Source organism: Melanerpes formicivorus, unplaced genomic scaffold (genome assembly GCF_026170545.1).
Source record: "Melanerpes formicivorus ecotype bairdi unplaced genomic scaffold, bMelFor1.0.p_v2 SCAF_51, whole genome shotgun sequence".
In the NCBI taxonomy this organism is placed as follows: Eukaryota; Metazoa; Chordata; class Aves; order Piciformes; family Picidae; genus Melanerpes; species Melanerpes formicivorus.
Window position 1 is genome coordinate 2256049 of NW_027142403.1, and position 22634 is coordinate 2278682.

The 22634-nt window shown below is 46.3% G+C and overlaps 1 protein-coding gene across 5 annotated transcripts in view; it reads right to left on the reverse strand.

Moving 5' to 3' along the window:
- Positions 1-18943, reverse strand: part of GRAMD1C (GRAM domain containing 1C) — a 65066-nt gene extending 46123 nt beyond the window's left edge. For 2 of the 5 annotated variants that reach the window (XM_068160598.1, XM_068160596.1), the window contains exons 1-2: positions 18711-18829; positions 17127-17255 (exon numbers count right to left, since the gene is read on the reverse strand). In XM_068160598.1, coding sequence (XP_068016699.1) covers positions 17127-17255; positions 18711-18794 — 213 coding nt within the window. In that variant the 5' untranslated portion in view covers positions 18795-18829. Of the gene's footprint in view, positions 1-11615; positions 11831-17126; positions 17256-17954; positions 18054-18710; positions 18830-18853 lie in introns of those variants that run through there. The other 3 variants (XM_068160599.1, XM_068160597.1, XM_068160600.1) reach the window with 3 other exon arrangements.
- Between the last annotated feature and the right edge of the window lie 3691 nt (positions 18944-22634).

Below are 22634 nucleotides of genomic sequence, written 5' to 3' on the forward strand. Positions count from 1 at the left end.
CATCACACAGTCAGAAAGGGGGTTGATTTTATACAAAAAGGCTACTTTAGCCACATATTCTTGAAAGTTTTCTGGTAAGGGGGAACTAAGAAATTAGTTCAGATCCTGGGCTGCATCAGGAGAAGTGTGGCCAGCGGGGCAAGGGGGGTGATCCTCCCCCTCTACTCAGCTCTGGTGAGACCCCACCTGGAGTACTGCCCCCAGTTCTGGAGCCCCTATTACAAGAGGGATGTGGAGGTGCTGGAACGTGTCCAGAGAAGGGCCACAAGGATGATCAGAGGGCTGGAGCACCTCTCCTGTGAGGACAGACTGAAGGAGTTGGGGCTGTTCAGTCTGCAGAAGAGAAGGCTCTGAAGTGACCTAATTGTGGCCTTCCAGTATCTGAAGGGGGCCTACAGGAAGGCTAGGGAAGGACTTCTCAGGATCTCAGGTAGTGATAGGACTAGGGGGAATGGGATGAAGGCTGGAGGTGGGGAGATTCAGGCTGGACATGAGGAGGAGGTTCTTCACCATGAGAGTGGTGAGACCCTGGAATGGGTTGTCCAGGGAGGTGGTCGAGGCCCCGTCCCTGAAGGTGTTTAAGCCCAGGCTGGATGAGGCTCTGGCCAGGCTGATCTAGTGTGGGATGTCCCTGCCCATGGCAGGGGGGTTGGAACTAGATGATCCTTGTGGTCCCTTCCAACCCTGAATGATACTATGATAATTCCATTAAAAAAACCCAAACCCAAACAACAAACAAAACCCAAACACCCACAAAGCAACAACAAAAAAGAAAACATCCTGTCCCACTACCAGCAACTCTGAAGCCTCACTAGACTAGAATCAACAATCCTGAACAAAAGTCTCATTCAGCAATATAAGGCAAACAAACTTCAGAGTTCACATGAATAGAATAGAATTAACCAGGTTGGAAGAGACCTTTGAGATCATCAAGTCCAACCTATCATCCAACACCATCCAATCAACTAAACCATGGCACCAAGCACCCCATCCAGTCTCTTCCTAAACACCTCCAGGGACGGTGACTCCACTACCTCCTTGGGCAGCACATTCCAATGGCCAATCACTCTTTCTGGGAAGAGCTTCTTCCTAACATCCAGCCTAAACCTCCCCTGTTGCAGCTTGAGACTGTGTCCCCTTGTTCTGGTGCTGGTTGCCTGGGAGAAGAGACCAGCCCCCTCCTGGCTACAACCTCCCTTCAGGTAGTTGTAGAGAGCAATGAGGTCTCCCCTGAGCCTCCTCTTCTCCAGAGCATATTCAGGTGGACTCATCTAGAAAACAAAGAACAACTCCTATGGCACACTGATGGTGCTCTCTGTGCTGAGGCTACCTCTAAAACATGCCAAGTCTAACAACCCTTTCTACCAAAGAAATGTAGCCATTTCTTCAGTCCAAACATGTTCATCATGACCATCCAGTCTAATCCATAACCCCACAAGGCACAGCTATCTCACAGCTTAGCTCCTGCTTTAAAACCAGAGCTTTGATGACAAAATTTCCACTTGGGAAAGAGAAAATAAAATCAAATCACCTTCTTAGAAGTAATGCCTGATGGGGAAAATCCATCCTAGCTATGGATAGGTTCTTCTACTGGTCTGTTGGTTAACCTTATCTTCACTCTGGAAATTGTTTTCAGACGTATTCTCATGGCTGCTCTGAATCCCCTATTTTCAAAGGGCTTTTAGAGAGCCAGACATAACACTGCAGGAGTCACTGCAAACACATAAATCTGACTCACATTTGCTTTTAGGCACAGAATCACAGTGGAAGCTCACATCAACATGACTACCAGTCTCTCATGTTTTCACAATTCTAGAGCAGAGTTTTACACTTCTACTGAGGAATAAAAAAAGGCACAAGGATGTATTTTGAAAGTGTTAGACTTGTGCAGTTTACCCTGCAACAAGCAAACAGTTTGGGTTTCACTAACCATTCCTTGACAGAATCACAGCAAAATTTGGGGTTAGAAATAACTTTCAGTTCTTGAGTGCTCCCTAAGCCTTCCTAGCAGTAGCTTGCTGTTCTTTTCTTTCTCTTGGAGCACAAAATCATTAAGCTTGCACAGGTAAACAACTACTCACAGGTCCTGAAGAGCAACACCAGCTTACTTTGGGCGACTTACTGCACTGTGTGCTGAGCACTTGGGGACTAGATGTGTCCAGAATGTCTTTTTTCTCTCTTTAAAGAAAGGAGCTATTATTATCCCCACAGTTGTAGTTAATTCATAGGTCATGTGAGGCATGTCAGCCAATAAACTGAAGAAAAATACAAATAAAAAGAAAACCCAACAAGCAGCTGTTGCCAGAGCTGGCTCATCCTATTCCCTTGGAGTGTGTTTTCCCAAAGTTCCCATGCTCTCAAGGAAACAGAAGCAAGTTCATAGCCACAGTGGGAGGGGGAAGAGTTTAAGGAGCCAAGACTCTTTTGCTTACATTCATTATAGGCCCTTTCTTCATTCACCCTCTACTCTTTGGAGAGAGGAGTCTCATGAGCACAGGGCATTCTTCCAGCAGGCCACTGGCAGGCACAGCACCGTGCACTACAGTCATCATGTGCCCTCCAGCAGCCCAGTCTCCCTCTTATTTGCAGATGCTGAAGGAGTAACACATTTTCATATTTCTTAGTGACCAAGGAGCAAAAAAACCACCACAATAGCAGTTCTCCTTCTGTGGCATCTGTGTACAGGCAGAGCAGCAGCCAGTAAGAATTCTGGGGTAACTATGGCTCTCTTCTGTTAGAAATACAACATGTAGAATATTAAGGAAGGGATATCAAAATACAGGTCATGAGCAAATACTTAAGCTACTGTATTTTCCAGGGGTTTGTTTGGGACTTTTAGGGGTTGAAGGTGAGGGCTGGGGGTGTTTTTTGGTTTCCTGTTGGTTTTGTGGAGTTTGTTTTGGCATTTTTCTGTTTGGAGGGTTCTGTTTGTTTGGGGTTTTTTATTTAGGTGGCTGTCCTTTGGAGGGTCATTGTTTTGTTGTTGGTTTTTTTTTGCTGCACTTTGTTTCTTTGTTTTAGAGGGAGAGGGGAATTGTGTTGGTTTCTTGTGGTGTTTTTTTCATACCCTATGATATCCCATAACCATGGCTAAAGACAGGGCCCCTAGTTCCCTAGTCCTCCCCAAAATGCATGGACGTTTTTAACCTGTTTAAAAGTGTCAGACAACTCTATCAGTAACACTGGTAACTTCCATAAATCCAGCAGGAAAAAGCTTCTCAGAACTACTACATTCTAGAGAGCTTATAAAATACTGGATGCCCACTTGAAGTATGTGACATCCAGTGTCACAAAGCTGGCTGAATTAGGTAGTTCTGAGACTGCTGCTACTTCTTTTTCAAGACTAGGTATGATACATCAAAAGCACTGCATCCCACAGCATCTCAACAGTAGTCCACTCCTCACTAGATCCACTGTGGACAGTCTCATCATTAACCTAGTAGGTAGCAAGACTCTTCTCTTCTGGAAAGCAGTTTTGGTCAGCTACTGACCAGCTACTGTATCACATCTGTTGACTCCATGATGTGATATGAACTCAGCTGAACAGTAATCCTGCTCACAAAGCAGAAAGTGACCTGCCTAGTCCTTTTCTGCACATCACCAGCCACCTTGTCCTTGCAAGATCAGGAAAGGAGGCCTCATGCTTGAGCTCAGTCTATATACAACAACTTGTGTAACTGTTGGAGCACAGCTCAGAACACAGCCCACAAAATCCACAAAGGTGTCTCAATTATGATTTTAACAGACAAGATGATCTAGCATCATATGAAAAACTGGGAACTACGCTGCTGACATCAGGTTATATAATTAGAAATGAAGCAAAAATGTAACTTTGGGGGTGAATCCTTTTCTTTTAATCTGACTTCCTCCCCACACAGAAAGAAAGCTCAAAGACTTCATGTTTAAAAAGTTCAAAGATGTAAAGGTATCTCTTCTGAGAACTTTAAGTTGCCTAACCAATTAAAGATTCTTTTCCTTTAATGTTCTTGGGGGGGGGGGATAACTGGAAGAATTGGAATGGGTAAGGAACAAAGTTTCTCCTTGAAGATCACACTGCTATTAGCTCGATTTTACAAGCCATTACATTTCACTGAAACAGGGTTCAGCTGAAGCTATTCCAACAAGGTCCTTGGGAAACAAGCTGCTAAACTTCTTATCAGTTATAAGAAAGCCTCTTGTCATTAGTACTACTATAAAATTCTACACTCCTCCCACCCCCCCAAAGAAAGAAGTTTGGATGGAGAATCTCTCCTGCTGATTCTGAAGCACTTGCTTTGTAGTATTTAGTACTTCTCCTGCACATAAACATTCTGCAGCATTTTTCAATTGTGAAGCCAATGTACTTTTGTACCAGCTCTGATTTGGATATAAAGTCTCAAGTTTGACACACACAGTGAGGAGTAAAGCATATGCTCCATTTCAGAAATAAAACCGAGGCATGAAGCTAACGTAAAGTCAGAAGACACACACCCCCTACACATCTTCTCCTCCTGCTGTCTGCAGCCTGTTCCAACCCACACAAATCCCTGGCCAACACTCAGGCAGCCTCTATGGCTCTCCTCCCTCTTACCCACTTGCATACAGCTAGTGCTGGACACCCTCCAACAGAGTGAGCTAGCATTCCCCCAGTCTTTGCTTGCATGCCGGCTTGGAGAACAGACTGAAACACACTAGCTCTGCAGAAGCTGCACACAAATGCTGCAGAAAGCAGGCAGAAAATTTGCTGCAGCGTGTGGTCAAAGAGGTTGGAGGAGTGTAGAGATGCCCAGCTCCAATCTGAAAATCATTATCACCTAAATGTCTTCTGGAAGGCAGACTGCAGTAGCATAGGGCGTTTCAAGTTCACCAAAATCCCAAAGGGGACAACTGAGGAAAATACCATCACCAGGGAAACACCAACTTGAAAAAGAGCACTCAGTGCCCAGTGCTCCTCCTCTCTGCATCACTACAGGATACAGTCCAAGCACCAGTCTTAGAGTGCATCTACACCGGATAACCCACATAGAGTCTCACACAAGGCTCAGCCATTGTCCGCTTTGGAAGTTAAGCCCTTGCTAAGGGCTGCTCAGACTATGATCTTCTCAGCCTGAGCTCCAGAGCAGGGCTGGGAGATCAGGGCATGCTTCATGTACACCCAAGCACCCACACTTGGAACACCCTACCACTCACTCCTCCACCAGCTGCCCAGAGCTCAGTTTTTCATAAGCAAGGAGTAGACACTTGGAGGCAATGGATACAGCGATTTGCATGCCCATCAGATCTCACTGCCTGATCTGAAAGGAGAACAGCTGGCATACATATTACCTCCTTCCTCTCTGCTACCCTTTTCCATCTACCTTATCTAGAATCTCTCTTCTTGCATTTCTTCCTGCAAATAACTAGATGAAATCAGTTATGAAGGCAGTCTGACTGCCATTTCTGTAAGGGACTGTTCTGGAAGTGAGGAGGACTCCAGAGGAACAGCAGGCTGCACAGAAGCTTCACCCTGCACAGACAAGCCACTGCAGCAATCAGGGGCTGTGGAGCCCCTCTGCTGCTGGGCATCACCCACCCATCCCCAAGATGCAAGACTGCATCCCTAAAAGCTATCATAACACATGCAGGCTCAGAGCTGCAGGAGAACAGGCAGGTGTCTCTACGGTGCATTCACCTCACCCACAGAAGGCCCAGCCTCCTACATGTTGCATCCCCTTGGGCACTTGGCTGAATGTAGAGCTAATGACTCAACAGCAGGGAAGAGAGAGAGATCCCTCTCCAAGCACAGCCGTTCTGAGGAAGCTGAGAGAATAGGCAGAAAAATGTCTTGAAATGCATTTTAATCACTCCCATAATCAGATTTAAATCTGAATGCCTGCCTCATTTTGCCAGACAGAATGAGGCAAAATTCTCCTTCTTTATGCACCTAGCTGTGTGGTAGCACTTTAGGTGGCCTGCAACTCTGCTGTCAGATCAGCCACATATGTAAATAGCAGGAACTGGTTTCACCAGAAAGGCAAGGCACCTCTTCTGCCTTCCCAAAGCAAAGGTAGGGTACATCACAGGGCACCAACGTGTACCGAAAGAGCAGCAAGGTATTGGGAGACAAATAGAAGAAGAAATCACCAATACTTTTCTGTATACCAGAAAGATCATAAGGGTACTCAAAGTGATCTCAGAAAAGCCCTGGCAAAGCCTGGGTACCACTGTGACTCAGGTCTCAGAAGCAGCATGAGCATGAAATGATTTGAGTGCATTTCCTGTTTATAAGATTACTCCACCTCCAGCTGATGAAACACCTAAGTCTGGATGTTTGCAATTAGCAGTAAGGCTGATAAGTTTCTGTTTCAGGTATACTTAATTATATATCTACTGCCAAGCACCTCTGAATTCAGAAGAAACAAACATTTATATTTCAAACAACAAGATTAAACAAAAAATTCAAGAGATATGGACACTTCCACTGACAAACATCCTCCCCAATGTTGAACTGGAAACTAAGGAAACTAAAGTTCCAGGAAGCAAGATGCTCCAATCTCCAACTTATTCAGCATCCTCATCAATACCATCCATAGCTGGCAGTAACTTCTCTGGACCTGGTAGCAAAACCATGCTTATAATACCCCTATCATACACCATGTTTTACTCTGCCATGTTTTACTAGTGTCTGCCAAGACACTAGTACATACCAAGTTCAGAAGATTAAGTGCCTAGCTTTTCATCATTTGAGGGAAATATTGTGGATCTGTGCCTGATTTCCTGACCTCAAAGATGCAGCATTCAAGCAATACTTCGTTTTGGTTTAGTAATTTAATCTCCTGCACAAGGATTTAACACCACCACCCAAGAAAACCCAAACAACAAAAAACCCCCTGTGATACATCAAGTTCTTGAAACAAACTTAATAAAAATAAAACAAGCCTGTTTGTATGCACTCTGCAGTTACTATGTTAACACTGTGTAATTGAAGAGACTCTAGAACATGCCCAGAGAAGGGCAATAAGGCTGGGGAGAGGCCTCAAGCACAATCCCAGCTCCTTCAGCCTCTCATAGGGCTTGTTTAGCCTGGAGAAGAGGAGGCTCAGGGGGAGACCTCATTGCTCTCTACAACTACCTGAAAGGTGGTTGTAGCCAGGAGGAGGTTGGTCTCTTCTCCCAGGCAGCCAGCACCAGAACAAGAGGACACAGTCTCAAGCTGTGCCAGGGGAGGTTTAGACTGGATGTTAGGAAGAAGTTCTATACAGAGAGAGTGATTGCCCATTGGAATGTGCTGCCGAGGGAGGTGGTGGAGTCACCATCCCTGGAGGTGTTCAAGAGGGGACTGAATGTAGCACTTGAAGCCATGGTTTAGTAGTCATGAGGTGTTGGGTGACAGGTTGGACTTGATGATCTTTGAGGTCTTTTCCAACCTTATTGATTCTGTGATTCTATGAAGAAAGTTTGTCGCTCTCCCAGCACAAAGTTATCCTTTTCCTCAGACAGTTTGTCTACTACCCAGTTTAATGCTAAGTCCTATAACTACATTGTCTTGAGTTTCAACAGCCATAGTAGTGTACTAACCAATATGATGCAATGGCAATTAAAAGCTCAGTCAAGGTGATTTCCTTTTGGATTAAAAAAAAAACCAGAAAGAAACCAACCAACCATTCCTTTCTGAACAGAAGTTTCATCTGACTCATATTTCTTCCTACAGCAAGTGTGTGAAAATTAGCCGGTGTTATTTGTTGAGAACATCTGTTCCTTCACCTGATGTTTCACAGCAGGGTGCATAAGTAATGAGAAACATTAAAACTGCTTGCCTTTAGATTTACTCAACCCATTCCAATAAACAGGGGAAAAAAAAAAAAAAAAAAAAACAACTTACAAACCACAAAAAACACCCCAAAACCCAACAACTTGAAAACCAACCCAACCCAAAATCTGGTGGGTTTTTTTTTGGTTGGTTGGGGTGTTTTTTTACTACTTGTGAACTCTTTTGTCTTCATCACCTGCAAAGGTCCCACCAAGACTACTCAAAAGTAGCAAATACAGAAGCAAAAGGAGGGCATACCTCAGGTGCACTTTTCCCTCCTTCCTTTGCCAGAACTGGACTCTGACATCACTAATCTGGATCTCACCAACAGTCCCCAAACACTGGTCAGAAGAAAGGTCATGAAAGAAACAAACAATCCCCTTGGTGGTAATTCCTCTGGGTGTCATTTACTTTTCAGCAACTCATAGAAGGATAGATGAGTATTTTGCATCAGACTATGGTGAAAACTTGAAGTAGCATATTAAACAAGCTACAATAGCAGTTAGTTACTGCAGTAGTGACTGCAGCCAATTACATGAACTGGTTTGGAATAACTTACACTTATTAAGCCTGTCAGTAGCCCTAGCACCTGGAAAACAGCACTCACCAAGCAATTACCTCAAAACTATTTTTCCTATGAAATATCTCATTTGATCTCCTCCTTTTCTACCTTAGAAATCAAATGCAGACTTTAAGTCAGTCATTTCCATATTGCTCTCTACAACTACCTGACAGAATGTTGTAGAGAGGCTGGTGCTGGTCTCTTCTCACAGGTAATTAGTGATGTAACAAGAGGGAATGGCCTCAAGCTATGACTGGACATCAGGAAAAAATTTTCCCAGAAAGAGTGGTCAAGCACTGGAATGTGCTGCCCAGGGAGGTGGTTGAGTCACCAACCCTGGATGTGTCTAAAGGTCATTTGGATGTGGTGCTTGGGGATAGGATTTAGGGGTGAACTTTGTGTAAAGTAGGGTTATCAGTTGAACTTGGTGATCCTGAGGGTGTTTTCCAACCTGAATGTTTCTGGGCTATTAAAGGGTCCTACCAGATATGACTGAACCATTCTCAGCAAAGACAGACCATAGGTAATTTTTCCTTCAACCTTACATGAAAATGGAATGCAAGATGTACATAATCCCAAACTGTTCCGAACTACACACACCATGGTTCACGATCACACACCTCCACTCACAGTGAACAAGGACTGAGATCTTGAATCCTGGTGAGCAGACACAGCAGAAAAGGAGTTATGAGGACATATGAACAGGCCAAAGTCCTGGCTGACTTTATCTGTCATTCTCCCAAGGGCTTTAAAGGCTTGCAGTAAAAACACACACAAACATTCCAAGTGCAGGCTTCACTGACTCCACAGGCAACTTCAATTTAAAAAGCACTACCTAAAAACCACCACTAATTGAGTGCAACTTCTAAAATGCTGCCAACACCACCAAGGAATCCTGACATAACTCAATTAGTGCATAAACATCTGCTACACAGGATGACATGAAAATGCAACTTCTGGAGTAGTCAGCAGCAGAAAAGTTACTCTTGTCTGGAATGCTCTAAAATTTTTAATAGGTAAGTATGTGTCCCAAATCACTTTTTTCCTCTCAAGCATCTCCTGAAGAATTTCTGCTCTTGGTTGCTACTAAGGAGTTAAATGTATCATTAAATGTTCACATCCTGTACAGTTGTGTTTGCCTGTCATCTTTCCCTCCAAAGGGATGCAAGTAGCTCACCTGTAGCAGGCTTGAAAAGGACAATGCTGCACCACTGCTTGTTTGCAAATGCACTGAACCACAGAGGTGGAAGCAAACCACAAAGACCAAAAGAAAAAGCTTCCATCTCCTAGAGCTGCCTTTTAAACCTTTCATTCCACAAGCTACAAACTGCCCACTCATTAAAAGGGTATCACCATTCAACCAACTCCACCTGATTTTCTGGACTATACTGTATTTCTAATGTTTTTGTTCCTAGTAACTCAGAAAAAAAGTAAATCACATAATAGTATCATAGTATCAGTCAGGGTTGGAAGGGACCACAAGGATCATCTAGTTCCAACCCCCCTGCCATGGGCAGGGACACCCCACACTAGATCAGGCTGGCCAGAGCCTCAGCCAGCCTGGGCTTAAACACCTCCAAGGATGGGGCCTCAACCACCTCCCTGGACAATCCATTCCAGGGTTTCACCACTCTCATGGTGAAGAACCTCCTCCTCACATCCAGCCTGAATCTCCCTACCTAAATCCGATCATTATTTACTTCCTGATCCATTCATATTCAGGTTCTAGAAGAATGGTTTAAATGTGCACAACTCATATTATATAGAATTTCCCAATGCTGCAGCTGGGGAAAGCTTATTTAGAGAGGGCATCAACTGGCAGTCTTTGTTCAGAACATGCTGAAACTTGATGGCACTCAGATCTACCCCAGTGCTTTGTTTGAAGTTGCATCAGCAGTGATAGACTCCCAGAGTAACCAAAAAAAAACCAAAAAGAGAGAGAGAAGCACTTCAGTCTAACCAGTCACATCCAAGGGCTAGGCAGAACTACAGAGGGGGTTTTCCCCCTTATTATTTTTAAATGCTCCTTCTGTATAATCAGTCCTACCACAGGGCTACAAATAAGGCACGTGTTCTAGAGAGGTAAACAAACATGCCAGTGCTATGGATACAGCAAAAGTTATTTAGGCTAAAGTTATAACATTTCAGAGAGAGGGTTTAAGATTTTTCTCCTCTTTGGAAGCCTGCAGCATTTATTCAGTTCCCATCCTCCTGGGCATACTACTTCACACCAGTAAACAAAAAAGCAGTCTAAAAATCCTCCTGTGATGTCACAAGCAATGATGCCTCTCCTTCACAACTCAAGCACGTGGAGGCACAGATGAGCAGCTTTCTTCAGAGGAGGTAACATACCAAGCACACAACACAGGAGATGAAGCAACTGTCAGACCTTAAACACCAGCCTGCCAAAACATAGTTATCTGTTTAACAAGCCCATTAAACTTTCCCAGTATGAACATGAGCCTTCAAAGAAAGGTGGAAGGAGCACTCAAACTACTACAGAAGCAAGACAGCTCTTACTACTCTTGGGCCCCAAAGTATGTCAACTTGTATCTGTGCTGCAAGAATTTATCTCCCAAATCATAATGCCTATCAGCATCCCTCCAGTGCAGGTTTGAGTCATATATATGGAGTGAAGCTGGAGGTGGGGAGACTCAGGCTGGATGTGAGGAGGAGGTTCTTCACCATGACAGTGGTGAGATCCTGGAATGGGTTGTCCAGGGAGGTGGTTGAGGCCCCGTCCCTGGAGGTGTTTAAGCCCAGGCTGGATGAGGCTCTGGGCAGCCTGATCTAGTGTGGGGTGTCCCTGCCCATGGCAGGGGGGTTGGAACTAGATGATCCTTGTGGTCCCTTCCAACCCTGACTGATACTATGATACTATGATATTTATCATATTCTTGGCATACACATTATTCTCACGTGCTCCCACAGCTCTCTCACACAAACCAAATCCAGGTCTGTAAACATTCAAAATCCTCTCCAAAATATTGTACAACCTCTCTGGCACTATGAAAAAGAATACTTCTTACTGTATCACTTGTTTTGTCTGTTTCTATTGTCATCCTTCTTGACACTGCCCAACTCTTTAAACTGGCATTCCATTGCAGTCAAATTGTTTGGGGTTGTGGTTGTTGTTTAAGCCGCTACTGTTTTCTTTTCCACACCCTCCTTGGCACCTCACAGTCCCAATTTCTTAAGTCTCTCAGATAAAAGCAATTTTCTGAGACCTGCTCATTTGATTTTGACCCTTTCCACCTGTCTTTTTGTGGCAAGGGGAGGACTTACTTTTTTGTTCTTTCTTTCCACAGGCATTCTTCTTCTTGTAGAAAAAGACAAACTTCCCTTGGCTGTTATGGATAGAAACTAGAGTTCCCAAACAGAACACCCACACTTTTGATGCAAGGGTCCTTTTTTCCATTACCTTCTTCATTCACCTTTACCTTCTTCATTACAGTAGAAGAACACTTAAGTCTTTCAAAGGACTCTTCTTCCAAGGACATGACATTGTATTATATTTCAGTATGAAGAGTGCAAAAAAGAAAGGATAAAAAGCAGATTCAGCATCTTGAGATAGGACTCCCAGATGTAATTTAATTTCCCAATTAAAGCAACTTTGACTATCATGATTCTGAGCTGCAGCTGCCAAAACGAGAACCATTTAAGCAAAAACAGATCCCAGCTTTACAGGTTCCAGTAAAGAGAGCAAAATCTTGAGGTTAAGTTTGTGAGCAAGTCTTTTTTTTCTTTCCCTCTTCTTCAAGTGGTATTTTAAAACACTAAGAACTTGTTCACCTCCAGAGAATGGTCCTCAAAAAAGCCCCATCCAATAGAAAAAGGAAAACAAAACATAAACCCTCATCCATGTTAAAAGCAGCAGTTAGCAACACTACCAGCTTAAAAATTGCTTACAGTAGTACCAAAATTGCATTATTTCTCAGAAGTTGTCAATAAAGCCAGCCAAACTTTTTTTAACATAGTAAAATTCCCTTCTTTTCTTTCTTCCCTGCTAATTTTTCTGCTGCCCTCCCTTCTCCCCACTCACCATGGCCAGGAAAGCATCCCAGAGGCTCCCAACGCTAGCGTGCTGCTAATTACACGTGTTTACAGCACCTCCTGAGCATTCATGACACCTGGCCTGACTTCCAGAGGCATGGCACAACTGCCTACTCCCACTCAAATCCATGAAAAATTGAAGTCAAACCAGTCAGGCTCTAACATCCCCATCTGGTTTCCATCATCAGAGAAGCAAGAGTACATACTGAGAAAAAACAGATCCTTTAAGCAAACCAAAGTTGTACCTATGAAGCCTCCTAAAACAAATAACCCAGGCAACAAAGCTGATCCCTGCATGCTACCACAGGCTAGTCTTGCTCTTGCAGCAACTCATTAGTTATACTGACTTAAGAGTAGAAACAAGCATAAGAAATGCACACCCACCACAGGACAGCAAGATCATCCTTTGTCAAGTGTTAGTGACACATGCTTCACACACTGCAACAAACTGTCTTCCGTGTTATCACCTACACATCCACCATGACTCAGTATTTCAGGGGTTTTAATGATTTGTTGATATAGTCAGCAGCTGATCATCCACCATGCAAGCTATTAGAGCATTTTCTGTCAAGAGCAGCAACAAGAGATGCCAATGACATAACATTTTAATTAGAAGGTCTTACATTTTTGCCTTGAATTTGTGGCTTTCTGCCTCCTGCTACTTCTAAATTCAGCCCCTCTGAGGCTGAAAAAATGGGTAGCACATAACCATAGAAGTGTTTGGGTTGGAAGGAACCTTAAAGATTATCTAGGTCCAAACCCCTGCCACAGGCAGGGACACCTTCCAATACACAAGGTTTTTCAAGGCCCCACACAACCTGGCCTTGAACACTTTCAGGGAGAGGGTGTGCACTATGTACCAAAGAGGAATCTTGGTGCAAATCAACAAGAGCATCTACTTAGTTTGATGTCAAAGTCAGTTTAGACTCTTACATTGTCATACACTTAGTAGGGAGAATATAAATGCTTCCCTCCCTCCCATTTCCTTACAAAAAACCCCTGTTGTTTCCAGGACATTTTATTTTTCAGAAAGACTCTCCAGTGGCCAATACCTGCAGCATATGTGAAACCCTTGTGCAAGTCAACATGTACTACAGAGCATGTGAGACAGGCTACATAACAGCTTCATAACAGGCAGTGGTGGTGAATGGACTTAAAGTGCAGATGGCACCCAGTTACTAGTGGCATCCCCCAGGGTTCAGTACTAGGGCCTGTCCTCTTCAATATCTTTAGCAATGATCTGGATGAGGGGATGGAATGCACCCTCACTCAGGAAATTTGCAGATGACACCAAGCTGGGTGGCCATGCCGATCTGCTTAGAGGGTAGGGAGGCTTTGCAGCGGGACCTGGATGGGTTACACCAATGGGCCAAGGCTAATTGTATGAAGTTTAACAAGGCTAAGTGCCAGGTCCTCCACCTGGGTCACAACTCCATGCTAAGCTACAGACCTGGGGATGTGTGGTCAGAAAGCTGTGACTCAGAGAGAGACCTGGGGGTATTGGTTGACAGTTGATTAAATATGAGTCAGCAGTGTGCCCAGGTGCCCAAGAAAGCCAATGGCATCCTGGCTTGCCTTACAAACACTGTGGCCAGCAGGAACAGGAAGGTGATCATCCCTCTGTACTCCACACTGGTGAGGCCACACCTCAAGTACTGTGTTCAGTTCTGGGCCTCTCACTACAAGAGGGACATTAAGGTGCTGGAGTGTGTTCAGAGAAGGACAATGAGGCTGGTGAAGGGTCTGGAGCAAATGGCCTATGAGGAGTGTCTGAGGGTGCTTGGGTTGTTCAGCCTAGGGAAAAGGAGGCTGAGGGGAGACCTCATGGCTCTCTACAACTACCTGAAGGGAGGCTGGAGCAAGAAGGGGCAGCCTCTTCTCCTTGCTGTCAAGCAGCAGGACTACAGGAAATATTTTCAAGCTCTGCCAGGGGAGGTTCAGGTTAGATGCTAGGAAATACTTCTTCATAGAGAGGTTTATCAAACATTGGAATGGTCTGCCCAGGGCAGTGGTGGGGTCCCAGCATGTGGACCTGGCACTTAGGCACGTTGTTTAGGATTGACCTTAAACTGGGTCAAGGGTTCGACTGGATGATCTCTGAGATCTCTTCCCACCATATGTTTTCTGTGTGATTCTGTGCAAAAATTGAAGCCCTCTGTAACAAAAAGATCACAGTATCACAGTATAATGTGATCTTTTTGTTACAGATAAAGCTGCCACATCTTCCTATAAGCAGATTGGTGGAGGCTTTTAAAACTAATCAGTGATGAATACTATGGTTAAGACTGCAAGCCACAGTACTATCTTACAAGAGGCAAGTATTTACACAACTCCTTTGTTTTAACTGCAAGGTCATATTTGCAGAACCAAGTAAACAGTAACTTCAAACAAATACTGAGATCTTGAAACATAAATCAGACAGAAGGCAAGTGTTTAATCATACCCAGCAACACCTCATGTTCTCTCAGCAGCCGCCACTGCACTGGACAAGCCCATTCCTCTGAAGTTACAAGCACAAGTTACTACAGGAAGCAGAAAGCAGCACTGAGAGGCCACACATTATCCTGCACTACAGGATAGGAGTTGGATGGGACCTCTGGAGATAATCGAGTCCAACCCACCTGCCAAGGTAGGGTCACCTAAAGAAGGTCACAGAGGCACAGGTCCAGACAGGTTTTGAATGTTTCCAGACAAAAATGTTTCCACCCCCTCTCTGGGAAGCCTGTTCAGTGCTCCATCACCCTTAAAGAAGCTCCCTCATGTTTATATGGAACTTCTTATGTTCAAGTTTGTGCCCATTATCCCTAGTCCTGTCACTGGGCACTGCTGAAAAGAGACTGGTCCCATCCTCCTGACACCCACCCTCTAAGTATTACTTCGAAGCATTTATGAGATTCCCCCCTCAGTCTTCTCTCTTCCAGACTAAAAAGACACAATTCTCTCAAGTGTCACCTGACAGCTTTCAAAGCAATCACAATGTAGAATGATTTGGAGGGAGGTCACTATCTCCTCTTAAGGAGTTCTATAGCTTAGCTCTGTGGGTGGGAATTTGTTTGCAGAAGAGTCTCAGCCACCACATACACCTAAAGTTCTATTCAAAGAGCTTCTAATTTTTGGCATGCACATCAAACCCTGTAATCCAAAGCCAACAGCACAGTTATATTCTTTGTATATTATACTTCACTGACTTAATTTTCCATTGCCAAATTCATCATAGTAAGACTGAGTTGCTAACTGCGAGTCCAACAACTGACTCCAGGACCTAAACAGGCTTTTTATTCCCCTCACATGAACTACCAACCACATTAACAGTTGTATACAAAGCATCAGGAGTGAGTTTACACCATCTAATTTGTCATCCAAGGAGAGCACAGCTGGCAGCTACAATGGCTGCATTGCATGATTTTGCTATTGATCTGAGCACAGATATACAGCTAGGAACAGGAGAACAACCCTGTACAGTCTCTGTTGCTGTAGGAACAGTGGAGAAAGGTTGCAATGATCCAAGTGCTGTCTCTCTAGCAACACAGTTCTACAACCTGCTGGGATTCATTCAGCCTGTCCCATTTCCAATGGCTCCAGACTACTGCTGCTCAGTTCAAAAGTACACATGCATTTGGGGAGAAGCTTATGCTAAGGCTTGAGATCAATGCTCTAATCATTAGGACATCCACTTAATTTGTGCAGGGGGGATGAAAAAATGTACAAGCCTGGACTCTAGCTTGTAAATAAATAAGGAGCTGGGAAATCTGATCTCACCCAGTTCAGCTCACAGCTCTGCCACAGATTCCCTATAGCCTTTGCTAGTTACTTAATCCTTCACCTGCTGAGCACAATGAACACTCTGATGACCTCATCAGGACAAGGACAGGGTAGTTCAGATGCTGTTCCTGTGCACAATCTGAAGCATGACAATCTACTGAGGCCACCTGATGAAGAACCCGAGTCACTGTCAGAGCTGTGAGGAAGGGAATCAAAGTCTCTTATGAGATCAGGTGCTACCCTGCCTGTGGCTGCACAGACAAGTGTGTTCCCTTCCTTATCTAACAGCAGCAACCCAGGCACCAAACCAAGAGTAAAACCATCCTCTAAGTCTACACTCCTAAATTCACTTTCTCTCATGGCACTGAAAATTGAAAGGAATACATCAAAAGCCAGGGAACAGTATTAAACATAATACACACTATTACAACCTCCAATTTCAGTGAAGCATCTCCCTGAAGAGGAGCAGAATTAAACCTGTCCTTTCTGTCCTTCTTATGAATAAGCCCCATTCTTTACACAGGAAGCTTGTAGAAAGCAAACATGTTCACCTGACACAAATCAGCCACTAGGAAAGCCCAGCAGAAGAACTACCCAACACTGAGAACCAAAATTCAGCACTTCCTAATAAAAGAGTATCAACAATATCTTTCTAGAAGCATAAAGAGACACTGGATATGTTAAAGAGCCATGCAAGGAACTAAAACACTGGGCACAGAAGCCAGAAATCCTGTCACCACCAACCTGATGTGACACCAGCTAAACAACTTCACCCTCTCTCAGTTTCAGCTTACACTTTAGTAAGCTGATAATGATAAAATTACCTACCTCACTACATGGGTGGAGAGCACTTTACTAATTCATGGCTACAAAGCAACTTGAGAACTGTGGCTACAAAGCCACCCCATATATATAAAAATTAAAATGCACACATTATTAGGTATATCTAACACAAGTTAGAGGAAAGATAAAACACATTACCCAAAAGGTCCAGTCAGCACTCCAGCTATACTGAGCAGGACCCTGCATTTTCTCTGTGCACGAACTGAGAGTCTCCTCTGAATCAGCAAGCAGATGGTTAATAAGACCATGATCCACTTCATGAACTTCCTGTGAACAAAGAAGTAAAGCATGCAATTCAGCAGTGAAGGAGAAAGGTAAAATGAAAAGATAGTTAATCCATTTAACAACTGCATATTAAATGAAATTTGATGTGCCACTCTCATCAAGCTGAGTGCATTGGAAACCCTTCCCACTGACAAACCTTTTCAGTGATTTTCCAGTTTTTCCAGAGCAAACCATATTGAATTGTTATTTACATTTTTACCAGAGCATTTTATTTCCACAGCAGGCCCCCAGCTTGGGGACACTGGAGGTGCACAGACATTTAGAGCTGGAATAACACATTGAAACACCAGTGCACAACAGGCAGCCCATCTCTAGGATCTGTGGGACCTTTCAAAACTTGAGAAAAAGTTCATCCAGATGCAGAATTTACCAACGGACTGACATCTGTTACTGTAATACAACAAATATTTATACTTAATGTTGAGTTACAAATGGTTTATTTTGCCATACACAGATACACGTGGAAGACTTCAGAGACAAATAGTTCTATTACTTCTACTGAAGATAAGCACTTCCCTGTAGTATTCTCTCTTGATACTACATTCCTCATTCAAGAGGTCAGTTTTACTTTATGAAGGGAAACAGCCACAGAAAGACACTTGTCCCAAGCCACCAAGCACTCTCCTAGAAAAACCAATTTAAGGCCCTAAACCAGTAACTGAACTAAGGCCCTAAACCCACCTGAACTACGGGATCCACCACTAAGAGACAAAGCCGTGTTTCAAGATCAGAATGACTCAAAACCAAACCGATGCTGGCACACATGCACGCCCATGACTAGACAGAGGTGCAACCACCCCCCCCCAGAGCCAGTGCTCCTTCCAGGCTCCAGCCAAGCCCACGGCCCAGGCGGGGGGCACAATTGAGAGAAGCCACCGGGCAGTGTCAGAAAGCAGTAGCAACCCAGGCTATGCGGCGTGAGGAGAGAGCTGCTCTCCGCAGGCTTTCCGCGCAAACACCGGGATTCGCTGCAACTTCCCCCAGCTGTTGCACACCAAGCACCGCTTCCCTCGCGGCGGACAGACCGTTAATGCCACCCCTCACCGCCGGAGTTCAGCGGCTTCCACAGCAACCCCGAAGCCGCCCCCACACAGCGCAGCTGGGTCCCCCCCAGGCGATTCTCGACCCCCGAGAGCACCAACTCTCCCTCCGGGGACGGCAGTAACCCCGCGGGCCGCTTGCCGCCCCACCTCACCGGGGACCAAGAGCGCTGGCGCTCTGCGGGCCCGTAGGGCCGGCGCACCTCCCACAAAACTTTCGGGGAGGTGGGTGGTGGCGGCGGAGCAGACCGCGGCGGCCCTGCACCCCTGGACGCTGCTCTCAAACGCTGCCCGCGGGGGCCACCCCGCCGCCCGGGCTCCAAGGCAGCCCCGTGGCCTCGGTCCGCCCGTCCCATCCTCCGGGAGAAGGAGCGGGGCTCCCGCCCCCGGCACCTACCTGCTCAGCCCGCCGCCGACGGCGGCCAGCTTGCTTGGGGGGCAACGCGGCGGCGGGCTGCGGCGGGGCAGCGGCCGGGGGCATGGAGCCCGACAGAGGGGCGGAGGAGGGCCAGCGGGGAGGGCGCAGACCGCGGCGCTTACCATGGAGGGGGACGAGGGCGGCGCGGCGCCCGCTAACTGCCTCAGCGGGACGCACGGCGGGGCCGCGGCCGCCATTTAAAGGGGCAGGCGCCGGCCGGGCTGCGCACCCGAGGCGGTTGCCACGGGCGAGTGGAGACTCTCCTGAGGAGAGCAAGCCGTCAGGGGGGCGGAGAGGGCCGCGTCACCTCTGGTCCCCCTTCCTCGGCCAGCTCCAGAAACTCCTCAGCGGCTTTCACAAGGGTTAATTACGAAGCTTCGGTGCCGGTGGAAAGTTTGAGGACTGTAGCAGGAAAACATCCTGTCGGGGGTAGGAAGGGGGCGACCTTAGCTGCCTCTCTCTGAGGGAAACCCCCACGCCCCGCCGCCCTCGCCTTGCGCACTGCCCCGGCAGTAACTTAAACAGCGTCCAGGCAGCAACAGCAGATCCTAACTCTGACAAGGGGGGGTTGAGGTTCAGTGGACGCTATTGCCGGGAGGCTGCTCCAGAGGGACACCTAGAGGGAGAGCGGAGCGGGAAAGCCCGCCCTCCAGCTGCCCGCAGCTGGGGCGCCCCGGGCCCGGCGCTGCCGCCGCTGCCAGCCGCGCTGAGAGGGGAGAGCCAGCGCCAGGCCCCGCGGCGCCAGCCCGCCGGCAGCCCCTACGGACAGGGCTGTGCCGCTCTCCCCGGCAGGGGTTCGCCTTTGCCCCGCTGCAGGGCGAGCTGTCTGCAGGCCGAGCAGAGCGTGATTTCAAATAAAGGAAGCAAATGGTGGGACTCGAGAAAACCAAGTCCTCGTTTTGAAAGCTGCTGAGCAGTGCCAAGTGGTTTCTGTCCAAGCTGTGACCACCCAGAGCTGGTCTCCAAGTTAGACAACGCCAAACAACACTTGTCATACCCCACTTGGCTATTACCATAGACTGCATCGGCTTGGAAGGGATTTTGGAAGGTCACCTTGCCCAACGCCCCTGCAGTGAGCAGGGACACCTCCAACTAGATCAGATTGCCTTGGGCCTCATCAGGTTTGGCCTTGAACGTCTCCAGGGGCAGGCCTTCACCACATCAGTGGGCAACCTGTTCCAGTATTTCACTATCCTCACTGTGAAGAGCTTCATCCTAATATCCAACCTAAATCTACCCTGCTCTAGTTTAAAACCATTGCCCCTTGTCCTATTGCAACCTGTCCTACATGCACGAATACAGGCTGGGTGAAGAATACCTCAAGAGCAGTTTCTGTGAGAAGATCATGGGAGTGACAGTTGATGAAAAACTCAACATGAGCCAGCAATGTGTGCTTGCCGCCCAAAAGGCAACCATCTCCTCTTTGTTGGCGGCATGGACAGTGACATTGAGTGCACCCTCAGCAAGTTTGCCCACAACACCAAGCTGTGTGGTGCAGCAGACACGCTGGAGGGATGGGATGCCATCCAGAGAGACCTTGACAGGCTGGAGAGGTGAGCCCATTACATGGATGGATGTTAGGTGACGAAAAGGGAGGGAGAGAGGGGGTGGATGGATGGATGGCCATCCAAGGAAAGAAGAAACAGAGCAACCTGCTGTGGCAGCTCTGTTTCTTCCTGCTATCCCTTTCCTCTCACTCCTTCCCCAAAAAGTGAACTGAGGCTCTCCCTGAAGGGGCATCTCTGAGATCTGGGATGTCTTCCTGCTGATACATTAGCACAGATTCCAAAAGTCCCCGACATCCCTTCCTAGGTGCTGTCCCAGACAGGACAGTGTTAATGCTGCAGCACGAGTCTCCACATTTTACAAGAGAGTGTAAAAAAGAATTTGTGTTCTATTTCATTTTTGTGGATTGATTTGGACTTCTGAAACTTAAACTTTTCAGGCTTTTCTCAACAGTACTCAGGGGACCAGTTTGCTTTTCTCTTTGTCCAAAACCTCAGATTCTCTCCAGATCATATTCAGTTACCCAAATGGGAGAAACTTCATATTCAACTGATGGCTTCCAGCAACTTTGTACTCCCTTGGTTAAAAGCTGGCTGATCTGACAGTTTTGCTCAGGCATGACCTATTTAATGGAGGATTCACAAGGGAATTACAGGGTGAAATGAATGTGAGCAGCATTTGCAGGAGCAGTAGTAGTATGTCCATCAAAATGCATTTGAAGGTTTTTTTTAGAAACACCCCAAATGCTTGGGTATAATCTGACACTGGAATGCCTTTGGTCCAGCTCCATCTTCCCACGCTGACTTCTGTGACATGCAGGCACAGTCTGTACTCTAAGCCAGTCACTTGGTCCCAGTTCCTCTTGATCTGCCAGGTGCCTTTGACTTTACAGGTTATTACCTCCTCAAACTGATGATTAGTTTTGACTCCTCTGGCTCTTTGGGTTTGCTCACTAACACTGTGGCACTACTTCCATTGAAGATCCTCACAACCTGCCTGCCCGCTTTCTGCTGAAGTACTGTGTTGCTCTGTACTTGGTATCAGTTCTTTTCTTAAAATACAGTTTACTTTGGAGTGATTCCTTCCTGGTAACCCCAGATCTTCCCTCTCTCCCAACTCATTTCAAACAGAAAAGAAATCATTGCCTTTTAGTTTCCTTTACAGTATCACAGTATCACAGTATAACTAAGGTTGGAAGAGACCTCGAGGATCATCGAGTCCAACCTGTCACCACAGACCTCATGGCTAGACCATGGCACCAAGTGCCACGTCCAATCCCCTCTTGAATACTCCAGGGACGGTGACTCCACCACCTCCCTGGGCAGCACATTCCAATGACGAATGACTCGCTCGGTGAAGAACTTCCTCCTCACCTCTAGTCTAAACCTCCCCTGGCACAGCTTGAGACTATGTCCTCTTGTTCTGGTGCTGGTTGCCTGGGAGAAGAGACCAACCCCTTCCTGGCTACAACCACCTTTCAGGTAGTTGTAGAGGTCAGTGAGGCCCTTTAGCCCTACTCACTCTGGCCCAGCCTGCCTATGTTGGTACAGGTGCCACCACACAAAAGCTAGAACAACAAACTCAAGGAATGGGTTGTTCCTCGTGATGTTGTTTGGTTAGCAGAGTTTTGCAAGTCAGATGTGGATTTTCCTGAAACTGTTATTGTGGAGTGTCCATGTCCAAAGATGCACATCACTGAGTTTATTAAAAGCATATTCAAGAACACCATATGACAGTAGCAGGGTGACAGATTTCCTCATGGTGCAATGGGGGCATTTTGAGAGTCCTTACTGCTTTCAAATATAAATAAAATCAGAAGTACTCATACACAGGATCACACAGAAAACATATGGTTGGAAGAGACCTCAAAGATCATCCAGTCCAACCCTTGACCCAATTTAAGGGCAATCCTAAACAACGTGCCTAAGTGCCAGGTCCACATGCTGGGACCCCACCACTGCCCTGGGCAGACCATTCCAATGTTTGATAAACCTCTCTGTGAAGAAGTATTTCCTAGCATCTAACCTGAACCTCCCCTGGCAGAGCTTGAAAATATTTCCTCTAGTCCTGCTGCTTGACAGCAAGGAGAAGAGGCTGCCCCTTCTTGCTCCAGCCTCCCTTCAGGTAGTTGTAGAGAGCCATGAGGTCTCCCCTCACCCTCCTTTTCCCTAGGCTGAACAACCCAAGCACCTTCAGACACTCCTCATAGGCCATGTGCTCCAGACCCTTCACCAGCCTCATTGTCCTTCCCTGAACACACTCCAGCACCTTAATGTCCCTCTTGTAGTGAGAGGCCCAGAACTGAACACAGTACTTGAGGTGTGGCCTCACCAGTGTGGAGTACAGAGGGATGATCACCTTCCTGTTCCTGCTGGCCACAGTGTTTGTAAGGCAAGC